The sequence below is a fragment of the Triturus cristatus genome, chromosome 3_1 (genome assembly GCF_964204655.1).
Source record: "Triturus cristatus chromosome 3_1, aTriCri1.1, whole genome shotgun sequence".
Taxonomy (NCBI): domain Eukaryota; kingdom Metazoa; phylum Chordata; class Amphibia; order Caudata; family Salamandridae; genus Triturus; species Triturus cristatus.
The window spans coordinates 176,956,201-176,978,378 of NC_140583.1; the positions used below are offsets into that span (position 1 = coordinate 176,956,201).

Sequence of the window (22,178 nt, forward strand, 5' to 3'; positions counted from 1 at the left end):
GGGACATTGTTGTTTTGAGATTTGGTATGGGGAGGGAGGATGGGTTGTTTAGTATTTGGTTATCACTGTCATGACCAAGATGGGCAAGAGCGACGAAGGCTCAGTGGATACTGTAACGCACTGGAAATTTGTATGTTACTCTTGAGGGACTAAGCCACTGGTAGCCCACAGCTATTTGTCTCATTGTTTATTTCTGTATTTGATTTGTGGTGCCTAGTGGTTGAATTAGGCGGCACCGACTTGTTATGATGTATACTAGTGATTGTGGAAGTTGTACCAATAAGAAAATCAATAAAATATGTTTTTAATTTAAAATGCATCCTAGTCAATATTTGGGTAAACAGCTTCTAATCTTGAAGGCCATTTGACCCACTTCTTATGGAATGGCAACAATAATTTGTATGCCGTCGGTGTAAGATACCACAACAGACCACAGGCCTCAATGAGTTTTAGCAGAGGCGCTATGTAGATGTTAAAAATAGTCAGGGATAGAGATGACTCCGGTGCAACCCCGCATGGCAAGACGAGCGGTTCAGATTTAAATTCATTCACTTCCACTCTCTGGAATCTCTTTGTTAAAAATGAAGTGAGAAGGGCCAGAGCAACGCCATCAATCCTGATACTCCTATGTCGCCGGATAAGGGCCTCGTGGTTGACCGAATCAAAGGCGGCTGAGAGGTCAAGAAGGATTAACGCCGCTCTACCCCCCTTGTCTACAGCACTACAAATTTCTTTGTTGGCCTCCACTAAGGCCACTTCCTCGGCATGCTGAGCTCTTAACCCATGTTGAACCTGATTAAGGATTTTATTTGTTTCCAAAAAGACTATGAGCTGTTTATTAAAAGATTTTTCAAAGATTTTAACTGAGAAAGGCAAACTAGAGATCGGTCGCTAATTCTTAGGATGGATCCAGATTAGGTTTTTTCAGAATAGGCAGAACTGATGCTAACTTCTAAGCTATTGGAAAATTTCCTGCTTCTAAAATCTGGTTCAAGAGTTTTGTAGGATGTAACCCCAGTATATTTGGTAACAGATGCCAAATGCACGAGGGGCATGGAACATTTGCCAAACCCGACTTTTTGGTCCTAATAAGATTCTCAACCTTCTCCCCCGATATCGGGGAGAAGTTGTACATCTGTTTCTGATTACATACATCCACTGGAGCAGTGTTGTCTGAATTGGCACCCGAGAGGGTAGAGAATTTTTGAAGCTCTCTGTTAGGGAATATTTTCTCTGTTTCCCACAAGGACAATCTGCTTCCTCTGATACATGCAGAAGCCCGTGTGATTAGAAGTCTCCCCAGACCTTGATGCATTTTTTTTCTTCTGTAAATATTATCTCCCCCTTACCAAACGCTATTTATTGCCTGTGCTATGTAAATCCAAATTTTGCAAGCGTGGAGTGGCGTTGCTACATTTGCAGAAACTAGAACGTCTTGATGTATTCATTGCAGTAGGCTCCGTCCTAAAACAATGCACTTCGACTGCGCAATTCAGTGGTGTTTTAAAATTTCGTCAATTTAGGTTTTTAAGCAGATAATTTTTTATTTTTTTTTACTGCTTTTGGATGCCTTTCTTATCCTTTTATGCTCGTTATAGATATTTATGAATCTGTGTGCTTATCTTGAATCTTTTATGATCTACTTTGTGAGTGAATAAATTTAATATTGATATTGATTGCTGTCGTGCTGTATTACACTTCAGTATGGGTCAAATTCGAGAACTCCACACCAAGTGATTATAACCAGCAGCCATGACAGTCTGCCTCTGGAACTTGAGACAAAGAATGGGTGTAGTCAGACAGTAGCAAATATAATGATCTCATGACTTAACAATCGATGGTGCTGTAAAAAACCTAAAAACATGGCCCTTGCCTGGATTATCTTTTTTTCTCAAGGCTGTTGTTACTGCTTGAAAAGTAGGCGGTCCATAAATAGGAAATTCGAATTGGAGAAATAACTAGACAGGATGCTTAAGAAAGGATTTGTATAACTGTGCGAGGTACTTTATCAAAGTTGGATCTGAGTATATTTCATAATAAATTATAGTTTTCATCACAAGAGTTGGTTGGTGCATTTGTCACAAAATTACAAAGCTCAGTGTGCTCTGTGAACCTTTCTTGAATGTAGTTCTGATGGTGTGTTATGTGTTTCTGTATGCTTAAAACATGTTGCAATGACAGGTGGATTTGTAGAGCGCTGCTTGTGACCCGTGAGGGTATCCAGGTACCGAGTAGGCGAGTGTAGGCGTGTGGCGAGACTGGGCCTGGTACAGGCAGTCTGGATGTCCCACAAGACGACTAGTTGAAAAGCCGAGTCTTCAGATTGTATTTGTTTTATCCGTGTTGTTTAATAGGTTCAATTAGTTCCTTCATAAATTCTATCATGATTTTAAAAAAATATTCGAAAGTAAGGAGTGAGAGCTTTCAGTGGAGAGATGGTAGAATTTGTTTAACGGGCTTCACGACACATATTTCTTCCAGAAGACAATTAAGATGTGGGACTCATCTGTTAAGTGAAAGCCCAAACAGAAGTGATTAGTAGCAAAGGCACCAAACCTTCTCTGTTTGTTTGTCACATCTCACTTTAAGAATTTTAAAAATAGCTGCTGCAGAGCTCAAAAGAGCTCGGCGGCATTTGCTCATTTGAATATATTAGAAACCAGATGATAACAAAAACATTGGTTCTTAGAAAAGGATGTTACTGTAATCTGCAGGTTTCACATCAACTTGCATGACAAACTAACCCCATGTTGGAGGAATGCACAAGTCACATTGGGCTGTGCTCTTTATTATAATAGGATCCTGGTTGACAGAAAGTCTGCAAGTCCCTTCTCTGGTCCAGTTCCAGGAAAACAGGATGGTGCAAACTTGATGATGCAGCATGGTACACACTAACCTCCTACACATGGGGCACTAACACCAGTGGCATGCTCCACCTCAGCCACCCCCTGCACAATCTGCCAGAAGTCCTGCAAGCAAGGTAGGAGGCTGCGCTTGGCGTATGCATGTGTGGGATGTCATGGTACACACTAACCTCATGCACACGGAACACTAACTTCAGTGGCATGCATCATCTCTGCCACCCCCTGCCCACCACAAGTCCTGACAGTCAGGTAAGAACCTGCATACAGTGTGTAAATGTACATACTATTCTCAGCCCTACACACTAACCCTTTAAATACAGGTGCCTGTAACTGGTTTTGCGAAGTCGGTGGGGGCTTGCTCACTGTGTGTGCATGTGGACCTGGTATGTTATACTAGATTCTAAACTCATTGCCACTAAACACTAAGGAGCAGATTTACAAGCCCCTTGCCCAGCCGGTGCGTCACATTGTGTGACACGCTGGCGGCACAACCTGCTGAGTGATATTTACAAGCACAGGTAAATTCACCCTGTATGACTTTACTTGCGCTTGAAAATATCGCCCCTTTTCGCACAACACTTTGCGTGACAGGGGTGTAACATGGGTGTTGCTGTGGGTGTTCTCACGCAACGTCCATGTCCACTGATGCATTTTCAGATTTAAAAGGAATCGTAAATCTGGAAATGCGTCAGAATGCATCTATATATTTATCAATTTACTCCTTCATAGAAAAAACAAGAAAAAAAACGTAAACTCCCTTCAATGCATTACTCTGTCTCATCCTATACCTCTCTCAATATATCCTCTACGTCCACTCTCTGACCAATCCAAAACCTTACTACTATGATCTACCTAAGATCCTTTCTTGAATCTCGCCTAATAACCCCTTCTAGACACTTCCCTATCTATCATTCTTTTGACTCATCCCAAACCTCATCTAATTGTTATGAACTCCCAAAAAACACTATCTAAACTCCTCCCTCCTCTATCTATCCTTTATTCTATTCAATCAAACTAACAGACTCACATGTCCACAGCTCAAAATAGCAACTAATATTTCCCCACACTAATCCACCACCACCAGCACCAATGTAGTAGTATCTTTATTTCAGCTACAATGCCATAAAAGCACATATCACAGATCACAATAAATACATAGATAAAATATTCACAACAAATTCATCCACAAGTCAAAGGTAATAGAATGGGTCCAGTATAAAATGACAAATATAATACCAACATATAGTTAAAAACAGATACAAGCATGGAGCGATCATCGCCCATCCAGCTATGGTCAGAGGTCAAAGCTATCCATAGTCCATTATACCCAGTATGTGAGCCAATCCAAAAGCCACTGTAGGGAAGATTAGTTTGCTATATGAGGCTAACATAATTTCATTCAAAATGATTCTGCAATAAGCTTACATGGGGAAGTCCTTTGCTCTCAATTTCCATGTCCGCAGTAAAAATCCATAAACCGCAAACACGATCAATTCACTTGTGTTACTTTTCAAGATTCTAAATGTATTCTGGTAGTTGCTAATCCTCCACTAATTCATTGGCTTCCGGAGTAGCGCGTTCCTTGTTGAAAAGCACTTCACCACCTCATCAGGGGTAGTAAGGTAGTAAATACAATTACAATTAGCTCCTCGGTCAAGAAGAAGTCTATATTGAAGGCAGCTCTTTGCCTCTGTCTTAAAGCTATTCATCTTCTATCTCCTCAGTATATGATGAAGGCTTTTAGTGGATGGATGCCGTTAAGTACTCTAGAAACACCTTAAAATACCTTACGCGTGAGTCCCCTCCTTGTTGGAGCACGTGAGGGTGGCCGTGTCTTTTTTGTTCCAAGGTCTACATTTCTCTTCCTCAGGAGCATTGATACACTTCCAAACTCATGTTTCTGGAACCTCTTGCAAAATTCATTATTTCATCGTGCCCTATTAAACCATGTGGAGGCCCCTAGGCAGTCGAAATTTCGGGTCCCCCTCTCAAATTATCTCCCAAATACGTTTTTAATTTTACCAGTCAACAATTTTAATAAACCACTACATTACATTAATACAGTATCTTCTCTACAGAGTCTTTAATGTAAAGTTTTCGTTTCTTTGAGTGGATTCATTTTATTTTATCTTTTGGAAATAATATTTAAGAAATCTTGACTGTAATTTTCTTTCAAGATCAAATCAATATTATTTTGATCCGTTGGCGCGGGGCCCCGAAAGGGAGTGGGGCCCACAGCCGGCGCCCACTTTGCTTTTTGGTAATTCAATTTTCATTCATCATTATGATCTTTTGCTTTTAGTTTCACAGAGACTCCTCCTTAGCTCCAAGAAGCTGTTCTGGTAAGAGGTCCCGGCGCTACACTAGAATGCAGCTTAAACATGCTCCTTTGAACTCTGCAGCATGGGTGGAATGTCATCCAGTGATTACGCAGCATCTGACAGTGTCCGATTCCATTTATGTTTTGATTATTTCAAATTGCCTTCTAATCCAAGGACGTACAAAGTTCTTCTTCACACTGTACTCCTGTAAAATCCACCATAAATAGTTGGGTAGGAGAAGAATGTATATTTTATGAGCGACAGAATTGTTAACTTTCTTTTTAAGACATATTGGACTCCTGGTATGAAAAATGCAGTGTCACGCTGTTAGAGATTTCAAGGGGATGCATGTGGCTTCTCGCGCCCTTCTCAGAGGGAGAGACGGAATGCAGATGAATGTATCCCATTACAGTACTGACAGTTGTGCCTTGAAGCTGCAGCGATTGGAAGAGCCGCCCTATTGGGAGCCCTGCTCCTTTACGTCCTAAGAAAGGATTAATTTCCTAGTCATTGCACTTTGTGGCGATATCAAAATCCAATCATTGTTATGGCAGGAAAGTGGCCTTTGGGAAGCAGATATTGAAGGCATTGAACATTTCTGCTTTTTGTCACGTAACATTCCACAGTTGTATTACTGTCAGTGTACAAACCCATTTTTTGGCATTTAATATCAGATGAAAGAGGGTGGAATTAGATTAAGAATAGGAAATAAGATTTACATTACATTCTACACCAAACATTCAATTGTACTTGTATTTAAAAGGAGTCAAGTGGATTGTTTTAATTTTAAATCAATATAGCAACTTGGATGACAATTACATCATTTATTGCCTACTGCATTTAACTTTAATAACAGCCTTCCAGTAATCATAAATCTATGTCTGTATGAGTAAGACATTGGTTTATTACTTGAGAGGGGTGAGAGTTCCAGGTCCACCGCAGTACAGCAGTGTCAGATACAGGACCTTGGGCCATATGATCAAGTAACGGCGATAACATTATCGTCGCTTTAGTGGCAGGAAACGTCCGCTAAAGCGGTGATAAAGGGCTTGAAAATATGCCCTTGTGAATTCCCATAGAAGCCCATGTTCTGGTGTGAACCTAGGCTTCTATGGGAATTCACAAGGGCAATTATCAAGCCCCTTATCGCCACTTTAGCGGAAGTTTCCTGCCGCTGAAGCGGCGATAATGTTATCGCCGGTCTTGATAATATGGCCCCATGTTTGTTCTCTGGAGGTATTACCCTCTGACTTTGATGCTGAGTCTACGTGGCATTGCTTTGAGGAGTTCTGAGGAGCTCGGCATCGGATTTGGTGGATCCTTCGTTGAGGAGCAGCATGGCTTTGCAGGACTTTGCGTCACTTCGCATTGGAGCCAGTGAAGCCTTCAGTCAGAGTTTGTTCGTCATGACCCTTCAGGGCTCTAATTTGCTTTACATTGGATTCAGTGGAGCCTTAAGTAGGTTCTGTGGGGATTTGCATTGCTTCAGGTTAGATTCTGTGAAACTTGTATAGCAGGGAGGAGTACACTCTGAATCCAACAAAGGGTCTAGGACCTGCAGGACAGAACTTGGGGGTTCAGGACATACTTCCACAGTCAGCAGAGGGGCCAGATTAGGACCAGTTAGGTCTGGTCAGCTGGAAAGCAGGAGAGGCCTCTGGAAGCTTGTGTCCCTATAGTTCAAATAAGCCACTTGAAGTCACTGGTGGGGGTCCAAGGTTCAAAGCAAGTATATTCGGTCTTCCTTCTTAAGACAACAGGGCAGTCCATCTTCTGTATTTTCTCAGATCCAGGAGTGAGAGGTTCTGGGCTTGCCACTTCTATACCCAGTGCCAGCCTGTGGGTGGAGGACACCCTCTTTGTCTACCCTATAACTGTTTCTGGTCAGTTCTTCTCTTTCCCCCGGGTTTGGCTCTAGTTTGTAAAATGAAACTTAAGGCAGGCTGTCCTAGGTATGAGAGGCATCTGCCAGGGACAGTTCGGCACTCTCTGAAGTCAGTAAGGGTCTGTTTGCATTCCCAGTCTACCCATTTTAGTGTAATCAGGGCAGAGGCCCAGCTCCTCCCCAGCCATTCATTAAGGAAGTCCAATTCCCTTCTACACCCATGCCCATTTGTCCACTGTCTGGCCCCAGTACACATTTCCCTGTGGGAGAGACATAACTGGCCCAAAATCAACTGCCTACTCACAGTAAGGCCCTGGAAACTTCAGGCAGGGAAACACTAATGTCATAAAAGTCACACTTCCAAAATAATAATTTAAAATCAAACTTTACCACTAAAGAGGATTTAAAATTATGATTAACATGAGTGGAAGAAGAATCTCTCTAGCTATTCCCAAACTGAATTTAGCACTTAAAGGTGATAAAAGTAAGCCAGTGTTAGTCTGTGGAAGAGCTAGCCCGCCAGTAGTGTAAGACAACTTTATGGGTTTTTCAGTGCTAAGTTATGTGAAACGTACAGACACATGTCCTACTTTTTAAATACCATGCAACCTGCCCTTGGGCATTTAGGGCCTTACTTAGGGATGACTTATACGTTTTAAAAAGGAAGGTTTTGGCCTGGTAAAATGTTTATTTGGCCAGGTCGAAATATAATTTTTAACAGCTCTACTGATTGCAGTGGCAGGCCTGATACCTGTTTAACTGTGCTACATTAGTGGGTGGCAAAATAAGTGCTGCAGCCTACTAGTAGCATATACTTTACCGGCCCTGGTTACATGTACTATCATATATGATGAACGTATAAATAAATTAGATGGGTCAATCAGGTAAAAGCCACTTTTACTACATTTGAAAGGGCAAGCACAAGTACCTCATCACTGGGTAGCACGAGTGATGTGAAGTAGCATAGTCCTAATGCCAACAAAAATAGATTCAGATACAGAATCAAATATCTTTGGGCAACACATAAAATGTGGTCATTTTCAACAGTATGTATGGTATTTCTATAGTGCAAAGCTAGCAAAAAGTCAGCAGAGCGGTGTACATGGTCAAATACATGCAAGAAGTAATGGGTTGTAGACGTTTAATTATTTGTGATGTAGTGTTATCTAAACCTTAGTGGTCCTGATCACTGCTCCCCTGCTGCCCTGATTCGATCCTGCTGTGGGAAACTTGCTTGCCAATGTCTACAGGTCACTTGAGCTAGTTTGTCTGTTGGCTTTTTGGGCTGTGTTGCCTTGTTTTTTGCCCCTGGCTATAATTTGATTTTATTTTCCAATTCACTTTGTTGTTGGCACAACTTGGATGCTTTTTGTGTTTTGTTTATTGCTGGTCATCTGACCTGATTCACCCGTCTTTTTCTCTCGCTCGTAATCTACTCTGAGCACTAAATCCTCCTAGGAGACCTCAACGTCTACCACGACGACCCCAGCGACGCCAACTCCACTGACCCCCTGGAAAGCATGAGCAACATCGGTCTAAAGCAGCTTGTCTCTGACCCCACCCACATCTCAGAACACACTCTTGACCTCATCTTCACCTCCAGTGATAGAGTCAGATACATCCACACCACACCACTCACCTGGTCCAACCACCACAGCGTACACTTTGCTATCACATGACTCAACAACCCTGAAACAGGGCCCCTCAGATCCATATGTAGAAACTGGAAAATTGTATCAGAAGATCAGTGGAACAACAAGCTCCACTCCTACCTCCCAGACTCAACCCAAGACCCTGAATAAGCAGCAAATAATTGTGCCCAGTGGATCACAATGTATGCCGACACCATCACCAAAACAACCGAGGCCAAAGCAAAATAGCAAGCTGGTTCACCGAGCAACTGCATGCCACCAAATGCAACTGCAGACAACTCGAATGGAAGTAGTGCATCAGCAAAAAAAACAGAAGATCACACTGCCTACAGCACCGTTCTCAACCAGTACCACTGTCTCCTGAAAGAAAACAGGAAGAATACCCTAGTTTACTGCATCGAAGCCAGCTCAAACCACATCAAAGATCGCCATTGGGAAGGAGTTCACCAATCCCGCAGCCACCGAGAACAACATAACCCCCTCCCAGGAACTGTGCGACAACCTCGCAGACTTCTCCCACAACAAGATCTTGACCATCTATGAAAAATTCCAGTACCAACCCTCCATTGCAAACAGCATCAACCAGTTCACCCTCACAGCCACAAATGCCGTACACCCTCTCATCCATTGAGAACTCCTCACTACAAAAGACACCATCTCCATCATGAATTCCATGCACTCAGGGGCACCCATAGACCATGCCCTTGTCACATCTTCAACCTTGGAAGCACGACAATCAGCCACAAGCGAGGTCTTAAATCAGAAGAACTACTGGGCCATCTCACTGTTCCCCTAGCCAGCAAAGGTACTCGAGAAAGCATTCAATGAACAACTCACCACAACACCTGGAAGACCAGAACCTCCTGGACCCCTCCTAATACAGATCTCAAGCTAACCACAGAACTGAGGCAGCCTTGTTCGCAGCCACTGATGACATCAGAGCCCTTGTGTACTGCAGGCAAACAGCAGCACTCATCTTCCTGGATCTGCCCGCCATGTTTGATACAGTCTCCAACCACATCCTGATCAAAAGACTCCACCACATAAAGATTCAAGGAAACACCCTCAAATGGATCACCTTGTACCTCACCAGCAGAATGCAAAGGATCCGTCTCCCACCATTCACTTCAGAGCTCAAGAAGATCATCTGCGGAGTCCACCAAGGTTCATCCCTCAGCCCGACCCACTATAACACCTACATAACCTTCCTGTCCGACACCGTCAGATCATACAGGCTCAGCATTATCTCCTCCGCTGACGACACACAGCTCATCCTCTCTCTGGCCAAAGATTCCTCTACCACAAACGCCAGCTTAGGACTTAGGAGAAAAGCATTGATAAATCCCACAGTATGCTATTGCTGAATTTAGGCTCAACTATATAAGAAGTTATAAGACGTTCTTGACTGTAAGCCAAAATTCAGCCTACCTGCCCTCTTCCCTGATTTATCAGAGTTAACAAGATTAATAAGGCTGTTTTGATGAAGTAATAACGGGGCACCCAGGGAGAAAGGCTATCTAGTTGGAGCGGGTTCTGCAACATAGGAATGCCAGAGCAGGGAGGGAGGGGTAGTAAAATATGAGCTTCAAAGGAAGAATGGGATAGGCAGAGCAGGCCAGGCCCATCTACTCCCATCCCTCTGAACCCAGCTAGATGGCAGGCTTAAGGAAGGAATTTGCTGATGTCATGGGGAGAGCTATGGAAATGAGCCATATTGGAGGTTGGTTTAACTAGTTCTTGCTCCTCTGCTGAGATTTCGGCCATATTGAATTTTGGAGGAATAGTATTTTCTGGGAAACCATTATGTTACACTTTAGAGGAAGCGGTCATGATGTGGGGTGTTGCCCTGCTCCTCATTGGACAGAAGTGCCTTCCTGCTTGACCCCAGACAACACTGAATAAGTGTCTGAGAGGGACAGAGCTTCTTGGATCTGCTGCTTGAAACCAAGCGAATAAGAAGGCTAAACCGCGAGAGACAAGCTGGTGACCTCCAACAGCGAGCTAGGTTGCCCTGCTGGTTTATCCAGCTGAAAAGCTCCAGAGGTCCGCTTGCAGAATTTGCCTGGGGGCTCCCTCGAAAAAAAGCCGACAAACCCTCACCGAATCCGGAACAGGTGAAGAGCATCGAGGGACACTGGCAGAAAACGCTCACAAAAAGTTTCTCAGTCTGACGGTACAACTTTGACCAAACCTACCGTGGACCATACAGAGGTCCATCACTGTCGGCCTAAAACTATGATTTTGTCCCGGTCTAGCGCGTACAGATGTCCCAATAGGCACAATAGCTTTTTATGTGCTAAATAGTGCTAAAAATTTTGAAAATCATATCTCTGGTTCCCTAAATTGGAGGTTTTTCATTTTGGTGTCATTTTAAAGATACACATATTTCCTATTTTTATAAATTGGTGTGGTATTTCTATTGTGTGTTGTGTCTTAATTATTTACTGAATTGGTGTTTTGGAATGCTGTACATACCTGTTTCTGAAGTGAAGCATGCCTCCTTGCAGCCAATCTACCATCGGCATGGGAATAATTTTCTGAGACCTATTCTAAGCCCTAGGCTGTGTTATTGGCCTTATTACCAGTGGTAGATATATATGTACCACTATTAATAATCCATTTTACAACACAGTGGCACAACGAGCAAGGGACCCACGTCTGGGCATCCCGTTGGCCACTTAGGGCAAACATAGCAAACACAACAAGATGATGGATGGAGTGCTGAAACTTTTCAACCACTAAGCCCCAGTCAAGAGATCTAAGTTGAATCCAACATTCTTTTGTTCACTGTGCCACCCCAGATTGGACCCAGCCATATGCAAATCAGTCTTGACCCTGCTCCTCACGGGAACAGTGAAGCCCAAACTGCTAGGCCAGCTTCTTCCTGGACTGGAAATAAGCATCCTGGGACCAGTTATGTGCCATCACTCTTCATCAGCTAGGTTTGCTTAAATCCAGTGGCACAGCAAGCAAGAGACCCACGTCTGGGCATACCCTTGGCCACTTAGGGCGAACATAGCTAACACCTCAATATGATGGATGGAGTGCAGAAACGTTTCAACCACCCACCCCTAGTCAAGAGATCTGGGTTGAATCCACCAGATTCAAGCTACCCTGGCTGATCTCTGCTGGTTCTCTGCACATATGCAGCCAAGGGCACAATTAAAAATAAGACAGCAGGCCTTATTCGTATATGCACCCAGATCTGGAACATCCTCCCCGTACGGTTGGTGAAAGGTTAGGCATTTGTCGATGTATGCTGGCCCTTTGCTTTGTAGGGGCTTTAGGCGTGGGTCAGCATCTTGAACCGGTCCTCTCTCCTGAATCGGGAGCCAGTGTATTTTCTTGAGATGGGGTGTAATGTGAGTTCTTCTGGGGAGGTAGAGTATGAGTCTTGCTGCTGAGTCTCTGCAGGAGGCGTGCAGTGATTTCTACTTAGAGCGCGTATCCTTTGTCCAGTCTGCTGGTGATGAGGGCCTGGGTGGAGGTACTTCTAGTGTTGACAAGGGATTACCTGAAGAACTTGCAGGGCATGTGAAGGGTGTGGAAGCTGGCAGAGGATGCTGCGTTTACTTGTTTCTGCATGGATAGCTTCTTATCCAGGATAATGCCGAGGCTGTAGGTGTAAAATGCAAAAAGAACAGATGATGGATGGAATGCTGAAGAAATCAAAAATACTCAGGGTCGTTGGGGGCTAAGAAATCCTATTGTTAATTCCAGTTAGTCCCACACAGTGGGATTTCTGAGAGCTCGTCGGAGGCCCTATCCAATTTCACAACTACTCTGTAAACGTGCCTCCTAGAGCACTACTGGTTGTGGGATGAAGTCCCCTTGGTCGCTAGGGACCGTTGGGGGCCAAGAACCCCTCCTGTTACCACCAGTAAGTCCGACAAAGCGGGATTGCTGAGGATTCATAGGAATCCCTGCTCCCTTTCTCCACAACTCTGCAAACATGCCTCCTGGCTCACTACTCATTGGGGTAAGAAGTCTAGGTTTGAAAACACTGGAAAACTTTGAACACACTACCGAACTCTGTGTTCCAAGTGGAGCACAGAGTGGGAAAACTCTACAAACTCCGCCGGCAGAGTGGAGTTTCAACCCATCTCTAATTCCAAAGTGATTTGATGTTGTGTGCTATACAGCATTGTGAAAGATATTAAGCACACATGACAGCTTGAAGTGAAAACATTAATAATGGCAAAACGAAGAGCAACCAACGCTTGTGGACAGATCTGCTGATTTAGGTGAGAGAACAGGAGACATGGGGTGTATGCTAAAATGGGTGGAAACAGCACTTGAAGGGCACTCTGAGAAATGTGGTGTATTCTACAGGACATTCTGGACACAAAAACCACAATTGAATATAAAATTGACTCCATTGTGAAATGTGATAAAGGTAAATTTACTTCACGCAGATTGCAAGACGTTAAAAATCAGTGTAACTAAAAATGAGTCTACCCTGGCAGGGCTGCATCCCACTGTTTGCAATTTACAGGACCAAGTGAAAGACTTAAAGGGGCTGCTCAACTTCTACATTGCAGGGCAGAAGGCATTCTCAGATAATAATATATTGGAGAAGGTACCTGAAAATATAGAAGGATAAAATGCTGAAGAGTTTTTATAACAACGGTTTAAGGAGAGCATTGATGATGGAACACTAACCTCACTTTAGGTGGCAGAAAGAACGCATAGTGTACCAGGGCAACCACCTTTGCCTGATATGTCACTCAGGCCTCTGAATATTTGGGACTGTGACCACATGTTACAAGTGGTGCAAGAGCACTGCCCTTGGGGTGGAAAATAATTGGATACACATTTTTCTTACTAATGCTAAAGCAAGAGCTACATAAAAGAGACATTGAGTATGCTCTATTGTACCCAGCAAAATTAAGGGTGAATGTGGATCAGATATCTCACTTTTCACCTTGCCAGAAAAATGTATGATGCTGGATAGACATGTGAAAGATTCAGTGTAAAGCATCCAGCCCATAAGAGATAAACAGAGCTGCAAGTACATCTGACATCAGAGCAAGCTGTCAGAGACAGAGAGCAACTGCGGTCTGAGGTTGCTACTGATAGTTATCAAGAAGAGCCTACATCAAACACAAATCCTGGTCACACTGGTGATCTCCCTGCCTAATTCACAGAAAAGTGCCCTTGTGGTGACTCCTCTGACTGCAGATGACAAAGCATGATACAGGGATCAATGGGTGGCTGAGAAGAGGAGCCCACTGATATGATGGGTGATTACACTGTAGAAGTCTGGAATGTGTAATGTGCTAGACATATTCTAAGAAGCACACAATGGCCACTTAGCTGCAAAGGACACATGCTGGGTCTGTTCCTTGGGGATCACTAACCTACTGAAATACACGAACCACAATCATCCCTTCTGTTTCTTCCTGATGTAATTTGATTTAGTTTGTACAAGTTTGAGATTTCAAATAGTCTGGTTTTGTTTTTCCACTCTCAGCCGGAGGGAGGAAGCGGGGAGCTCAGCAACAAGAGAGTGAGCTGCAAAATATTAGTACTGGCCCAAAACCTGGTTTCGTACATCATGAACTAATGATAGCAGCCGTTGTAACTAGCTGTGTCATGTTCATTGTACTAAGAATTCAACAAGGGAATGTATTTCAGTTCCTGATGACCATTTTCAAGTGGATGGGATAGAGCCTCTCAAATAGAGGCAAACGTTGGGTCACACCGTATATAATATAATAAAATAACATAGAACGTTTGGGGGTTGGGATCTCCAGCCAAGTGCCATAAATATTTTTTCCTTCTCAAACTTTGGAAAGTGCAAATTTCATACCTCCAGGAAACTCACTTTGTGGGTATGGAGTTGGAGAAATTAGAACCGCTGGAGGTGCAACTTACTCATCAGGAAAGTTAATATGGATTGCGCCCAGGGTACCATATTTTATTTGAGATTGCCACAATATCTGCCAAGCTCAAATCTTAGACTTGCAAGAGATACACCTAGTCTGTATAGTGGAAATAATGAGAATATGGGGTGAAATTTCAACATGGTGTCAACGTTAACAAATATAGATATATCCAGCTGGTATGGGGAGCAGGTGGCAGCACATAAATGTATATATATCACCTGGGTGAGACAGTGGCAATTCCTTGTTGCCTGGAGGTAGTTGCCTCTCAAAAAACATGAATCTTCATTTTATACACTTACGGTTGGATATGTTTCTAATTCAAATGGAGAGGGAGATGGAGTAAACCTCAGGAGAATATTTGAGCTGCACTAAGTTGGATCATAACTCACTGCAGCTACTGGTCTCACGAGGTGGTCTGTGTCCAGTAATTCCCACATGGCATATACATGTAGAGGCATTAATTGATCCTCCATTTTGCTCTGCTATGGGGGAGCAGATTGAGAATTACTTCAAAGAAAATCAAGGTATATGCTGGATCCACTTTAACAGAGTGTGATACCTTCAAGGTTTTGAATAGAGGACATGCTTAAAAATACTAATAGTATTATGTTGACCGTCCTTAGAAAGTTAATCAAGATTGAAAAGTAGGTACAAGATTTAAAAATAAGTGTAAAATCAGATACTGATTGTCACGAGGCATAGGTGATTACATAAATTGAGTCTGCTGAATTAGTAGATAGACTTGAGCGAGTCCCTTCTAAAGAATACATAAAGAAGCAATTGGAGAAGTGAGAGAGCAGGCAGGTTATTGGCATGATTACCGCGGGTAGAGCATGAAAGGATGCCTATCTGTGTCATTGATGGTGAGATTGCTGATGTACTGCACACACAGATAGGTATTATTGATACTTTTAAAAGGTATTCTACATGACTGTACTCAGTTTGCAACAGTTTTGAGCCTGCCTGTGTTGAACGACATCATTATTGACAATAGACATGCCATTCAGAGATGGTTTAATCCCTCATTACCATAGACAGATTGCTGCGGCAGTAAGAGAATTGGCCAGGAACAAGGAACTGGTGGATGGATGGGCAAGCACCATAATTCTATGTGAACTTTAAGGCTAGGCTTGCCTCAAAGCTGTTATCTATGTTTAATGACGACTAGAGTAAGGGTTAATTACCGCCATCGTTTAGAGAAGCCATAATTATGGTACAACCAAAAACATGGCTTAGCATATTGCTGGTGTCCTCAAACAGATCAATTTAAACCCACTTTTCACACGTTGTTGTCTCTTAATTCGGTCCTCTAGAGTGCAGCAATTCAAGCAGGTTAAAAGTTTTAGTCAAAACAAGGGCAAACTGTATCTGCTTGAATGAGAGTCAACACACTCTCTTCACCAGCACTGATAACATCATACGGTGGCAAGACAGACTGGCACACACACAAGCTGATTTTTGGTGGGCTGTCAAAGTCCAAGCAATGAAGATGCCTTTAAATTCTGTATTAATCTGGTCACGTTTGCTACAGTTCAAAGACAAGGGTCAGATGTCAGATCGGTCAGAGATCAGGCTATGTCTTTTGACAAATTACTGCTTTTGAACACGAGGATTGGAGTTTTCAAACTTCTCTCACTTTGCAGTCAGAGAAAGTAAAGTGAGGTTATGTGACAATCTTGCTGGGGTACAGGTGTTTGAAAGGAAAGGCTGTGTGAAGTTTTATTTTTGTAACACACAACAAAATGTAAACGGTTGTAAATGAACTATTCACATTCAGTAGTTTAGAAAACAAAATTGAACCACATTTTTTGTAAATTCTGATGGGTGATGGAAACAAGGATTTTTAATAGGATCAAAAAAATTCAAGACAATTTACTTGGTGGTGCACAAATGATAAATATTCCGTAAAACTAGAGTTCCACGCATTTTCTTTAACATGCTATGGCATACATATGCTAATAAAAGATTGTAATTATTAATGTTGTCACCCATTATTCTCTTCTGACTGTACCTAAAGCCTATGTTTGAAGACAGGGTGTAATGAATTGCCTCAGGCAGATGCTGGAATACTTCAACTCTGTTATGTGTAATGAGTCGTATTTCTCCAAGCTTCACCTGTCCCATCAGCTTTGATGCTTTTTCACACTTGTGCATTAGAAACAATAAATCACTTCAAATAGCAATGTATCAAATGCATCATCTGTTGGAGTAAGTTCACCCTGTGATGGGCATATATGGTTACTACATTTTAGGCTGTCCATTGATAGTAGAAAAACTGATATAAAATGTTACTCTCTACATCCAAGGGCCGTCAAATGGCTACAGAAACATATAACAGGATATCTGGCTCACATACCTTTTCAGCACATCAATGTAGTAAGATATATTTTATTTCCTTACCTCATATGTACTGGTAATTCCAGACCTGTAGAACACTGGCACAAAGAGTTCTGATGTAAATATGATGACAAATGTATAGGACAAAAAGAAAATAATGTAAGGTGCCCCAAAGCGATAGACCTCTGAAGGTGTCCCCAAAACTGTTACGGCGGACATGAAGCTAGCGGTCAAGGAAAGAGCCACTGGGCCACATGTCAACTGCTTACCACCCACCAAAAAATCACCAGTGGTTTTCTTCTTTCTCTCCTTGACAGCAAAAAATACTCCAATGCTGGCAGAAACCACAAGAAGAGCGGCGAAGATAACATAGTCCCAAACCGCAAAGGATATTCTAGCCGGTGGTATGAAATTCGCCATTTTGTTTGAGTAACGTTTTACAAATTCTAGATCTTCCTAAATGTTAGAAAAACAGCCAAAAGGACGAGAACTGCAAGGGCAATATGGAAAGGGTATTAAAGTAAATCCAAAATGAACATGCAGGAGATGTGCTCATCGGTCTCCCGTCACATTTGAGAGAAACACTGAGATGTGTTCACAATATATCACTGTCAGGTGATGTAACATATTGACCAATAAATCATTCCCTTTTCATGCAACTTTGTTTTATTATGCCCAGTTAAACATTTAGGCAGTTCATTGTTATTGTAGGCGTTGGAGCCACTTATGATTTAAAATGTAATTGCTTAGCTTCGTAAGGTTCCTGAAACTGAACTATGCAGTTAGGCAGCCACGTCTTTTGAGTTAACAGTTTTTACTTTAGTCCTTTATTATAGCCTTAAAGCCCTCTGCTGAGGGCTATGCTGGTTGTTAAAGACCCTGACTCCAAGTTATAGGCCTGAGCTGCATACAAGGGCCTATAACGAGGGAGAGGGCATTTAACAACCGGTATGGCCTGAGGCATAAGGGCAAGTCTAATAAAACATTCCACCCACTGAGGGTAGAAAGGTTTAAAATAAAAAGGGATAAACTTAAACACAAACATTGGAATTCTGGTGTTCTGGACTTACACCAGCCAATATAAGCCCAGAGCCACTTCATTGTCTTCAACAGAGCTCTCAACATTCCAATGTTCTAATAGCTATTTCTCAGGATTATCTGTAATTACTTTTGGAGCTATATCATGAAAGTGTAGGCTCCTGCAGGGCTAAGCTATGCATCTTTTTTTACGCGACTGCTCTCTCTAAAGCAAAAGAATCACAGATGATGGACAGAATGCAAAGCACATCAAGCATTTACTCCCAGTCAATAGATCTGGGTTAAATCCATCGTTCCTTTGCTCACCATGATACACCAGTTTAGACCCAGCCATATGCAAATCAGTCTTGACCCTGTTGCTCATGGGAACAGCCCAGCCGAACTGACAAGCCAGGTCCTCCCTGGACCAGAAACAAGCATCCTGGGACCGGTTTTGGGGCATCACCCCTCATCAGCCAGGCTAGCTTGGATCTAGTGGCACAGTGAGCCCGGGACCCACGTCTGGGCATACCCGGCGCACTTAGGGCGAGAAAGCAAAAGACACACAGATGATGAACAGAATGTATGACATTGTTCTGCATTCTGCCCATCAATTGTTTTTTTGCATTTGTCACCCTGAGAGGGATGGGTATGCCCAGAAGTTGGACCCGTGCTCTCCATGCCACTGGAGTCAAGCTATACTGGTTGATAAGGGGTGAAACCCCGAGACCAGTCCTAGGATGCTTGTTTCCAGTCCTGGCAGGACCTGGCCTGGCAGTTCAGGTTAGACTGTTCCCATTGGGTGCAGGGTCAAAACTGATTTGCATATGGCTGGGTTCAAACTGGAATGGCGTGGGGAGCAAAGCAACAATAGATTTAGGCCCAGATCTCTGTACTGGAGTGAATGTATGACATAATTCTGCATTCTGTCCATCAACAGTTCTTTTTGCATCTCTCTCTAAAGCGCATACATTTAACATGGAATTGATCTGTTAGTTAATGAGCTGCAGACTGCACAGTTTGGAAAACAGATACAAGAAATTATCACTCACTGTTTTCAAGCTGTTCCTTAACGAGGAGAAATTATTAGCTAAATGATGCTCTTTGGACAGTGACACCCACGTTTATGATAAGGCCATTGGAATCTAAGTAGAGAACATAATTTGTATAACTTATGAAAAATATATACACATTCTGGATATATTGATGTACACAAAAGGCACCAGACCCTAAAGTGGTAGTGTGCATTCATTAACATCTATGATCCCCGGATGCACATTGTTAGAAATGGGATTCCTGGTTGACTAATTAAGGCACCCAGGCCTAGCAGGATCCTCCTCCCTAATCAGGGTAAGCTAGATACACACTAAAAGATAACCTGTGCTCACCCTCTGGCAGCTTGGCACAGAGCAGGCAGACTTTTCTAAAGAGGCAGTGTGTAAAGTAGTAACACAACGAATACACCACAAAAAGATTCCACATGTGTCTGAGCAAAATAAGACTAAAACAATATAAATACAAGAAGTAGAAGACAAGATATGAATTTTTTAAATAAATGCAAACATAGTGCTAAGAGGTCACTAGCGGTCAAAAATGTTATTTTAGGTCGCAATGGACCAGTGCAAAACGAAAGTTCAGGCCGGCCGCGATCGACGGTAGGCCGGCTACAGGACGCAAACAGGTCCATCTGAAGAAATAGATTGGATGGAGCTTATGTCGATGTTGAGAGTCTACTGTGTCATTGTCGATCCGTGCAAAGGGGGGGGGGACAGTGTCGCCGTCGATCTCCGTTGAAGTGAACACAATGCGTAGTTCTCAAGCTGATGAGAAAAAACAAGGACCCCCTGAGCAATGGATAGTTCAATTCCTAGGACAGGGACTTGAATAGTAATGCCAAAAACTCCTAGGCAAAATCAATAAAGTAAACAAATTACACAATATCTATGTCAATAAGAAGACCAAGGAAGACGGAAAAAATATGTTCAAATTTGTTACTATTTTAATAATTTCTTCTCATATTATTTAAACAAATTATATTTATACAAAACATCTAAAAAATGAAACAATATTTAACACATTAAATGTAATCAATATGTTTAAATAAAAAGCTAAAAAGTGGCAATATCTTTATTAACTCAGTTATATGAGAAGAAATTATTAAAATACTTTACTAATACTGATACTTTATTGATATAGTTCTCAAGCTGCACACAGCGTTGTCATCGAGCTGTGCAGGCTGTGTAACCACTGTTGTCCGACAGCCACTGCTTCAGTGTCGAAGGGCAATGTGAAGGAATTTCTCACGCAGTCGATGCACTGCATTGGTTTTTGATGAAAACAGCTGCAGAACTCACTTCTGAGGTCCATAGTTTGGAGGAGGGTCCTCATGCATGGGTAGCACTCACAGAAGACAGAGTTCGGCAGAACCAGCATAATTATAGGAAGTATTTTGTGTCCCTGAGACTTCAGAAAACAGGAGGCAAGCCAGCAAGCACTTGGAGATCACTTGGGGCGAATGCAGAGTCCTTCCAGCAGGGTCATGGTATAAGAAGCAGGCAGCAGGGCTGCACGTAAAAAAGCAGTCCTTCCAGAAAAGCAGTTCAGTTGAGTCCTTTAGGCAGCACAGCAGTGGTTCTGACAGAGAATCGGTTCAAGATCTAGAAGTGTCTGATTTTAGGGCATCAGAGAGCCAGTACTTATACCCAAAAAGGTCTTTCATGTAGGGGTGACTTCAAAACACCTCTCTGAAGTGCACAAGGATTCCTTTCAACCCAATCCTTTCTGCCAGGCTATATTTGGGGGGTAAATCAGTACTTTTGTGACAAGACACTACATATTGAAGTATATGTGTCAGTAACTCCAATTCCACCTGCCCAGGAAGACCCATGAGAAAGATGATGACTGTAGATGAGTGCTCAGAGTACAGTTGAGCCTCACCTTCCTGTGCTTGTGACAGTCTAGAGGGAATGCACATAGTGTAGCTATCACCCAACCCAGACGTGTATTGGAGACAGGCTGACAGACACACACAGCAGTGAATAAAGAGAAATGTCCACTTTCTAAAAGTGGCAATTCTAAAACAGTAATGTTAAATCCAACTTCACCAGTAAGGAGGGTTTATCAATACAATTCCAGACATATGAAACATGAAAAAGCTACACCTCTTTCATTAGGAATTACAATTTAAACATGCATTAAGGAATTCCCAATGCTGAACTATGCGAGAGGTAGGCCTCACAGTAGTGAAAAACTAAATAGGCTGTTTGTCACTACCAGGACATGCAAAACATACAAGTACATGTCCTGCCTTTTACATGCATGGCACCCTACCCTTAGGGTCACTTAGGGGCATCTTACATGTAACAAAAGGGGAGTTTAATGCCTGGCAAGTAGTTTTAAATGCCAAGCCAAAGTGGCAGTAAACTGAACACACAGCACTGCAGTGGCAGGCCTGAGACAGGGTTGAAAGGCTACTTCTGTGGGTGACACAAAAAGTGCTGCACTCCACGAGTAGCATTTGAATGTACAGGCCCTGGGTATATGGGATACCACTTTACAAGGGACTTACCACTACAACAAATATGCCAATCAGGTATACACTAATGTCATCATGTTTAGGAGAGAAGCACATGCACTTTAGCACAGGTTAGCAGTAGTTTAGTGCTATGAGTTCTAATGCCGACAAAAAGAAACAGCAAAAGTGAGAGGCAAAAGGCAAAAAGTTGGGGAAAGGCCAACCTAAGGATAACAGGTATAACACATATTTTGTTACACAATAAATGATTAAATATCTAAAATGAGACTGTTTGCAAAATTACTGTCTGATTAGTACATAAAATGCACATAAATCATAATTTATCAATGTTCAAGACGGGTAGTTACAGAGTTGAGATTGGTTTCCGGTAATGAGGCAGATTATTTTAAATCTTCCCTCTTCTGGGGTGCAACCCCCATGAACATGTTTGACTGACGATATATAATGCCACTTAAATTGCATGGGTATATCGAAAAACACTAGAGCACATTTAAAAAAAATCTTCTAAGAATCTTGAGGCATGTGCTAAGTCTAGCTGCAGAGTGTATATGGAAGCACTGCAACTGAGAATCCCTGAAACATTTTTCCAGGAACTGCAAGAGTACTGCAGCTGATAATCCCTTACAACAACAAATGTAACTTTACCATTAAAGATGATTTACAATTAAATTCCATAGGT

The 22,178-nt window shown here is 42.5% G+C and overlaps 1 protein-coding gene across 3 annotated transcripts in view; it reads right to left on the reverse strand.

Moving 5' to 3' along the window:
- The window catches only part of SLC5A12 (solute carrier family 5 member 12), a 262,873-nt gene that overhangs the window by 223,014 nt on the left and 17,681 nt on the right, over positions 1–22,178 (reverse strand). Inside the window, exon 1 of one of the 3 annotated variants that reach the window (XM_085643629.1) lies at positions 17,011–17,382. The exons of the other annotated variants lie outside the window; for them this stretch is intronic. Coding sequence (XP_085499755.1) covers positions 17,011–17,367 — 357 coding nt within the window. The 5' untranslated portion in view covers positions 17,368–17,382. Of the gene's footprint in view, positions 1–17,010; positions 17,383–22,178 lie in introns of those variants that run through there. 3 annotated transcript variants of the gene reach the window in all.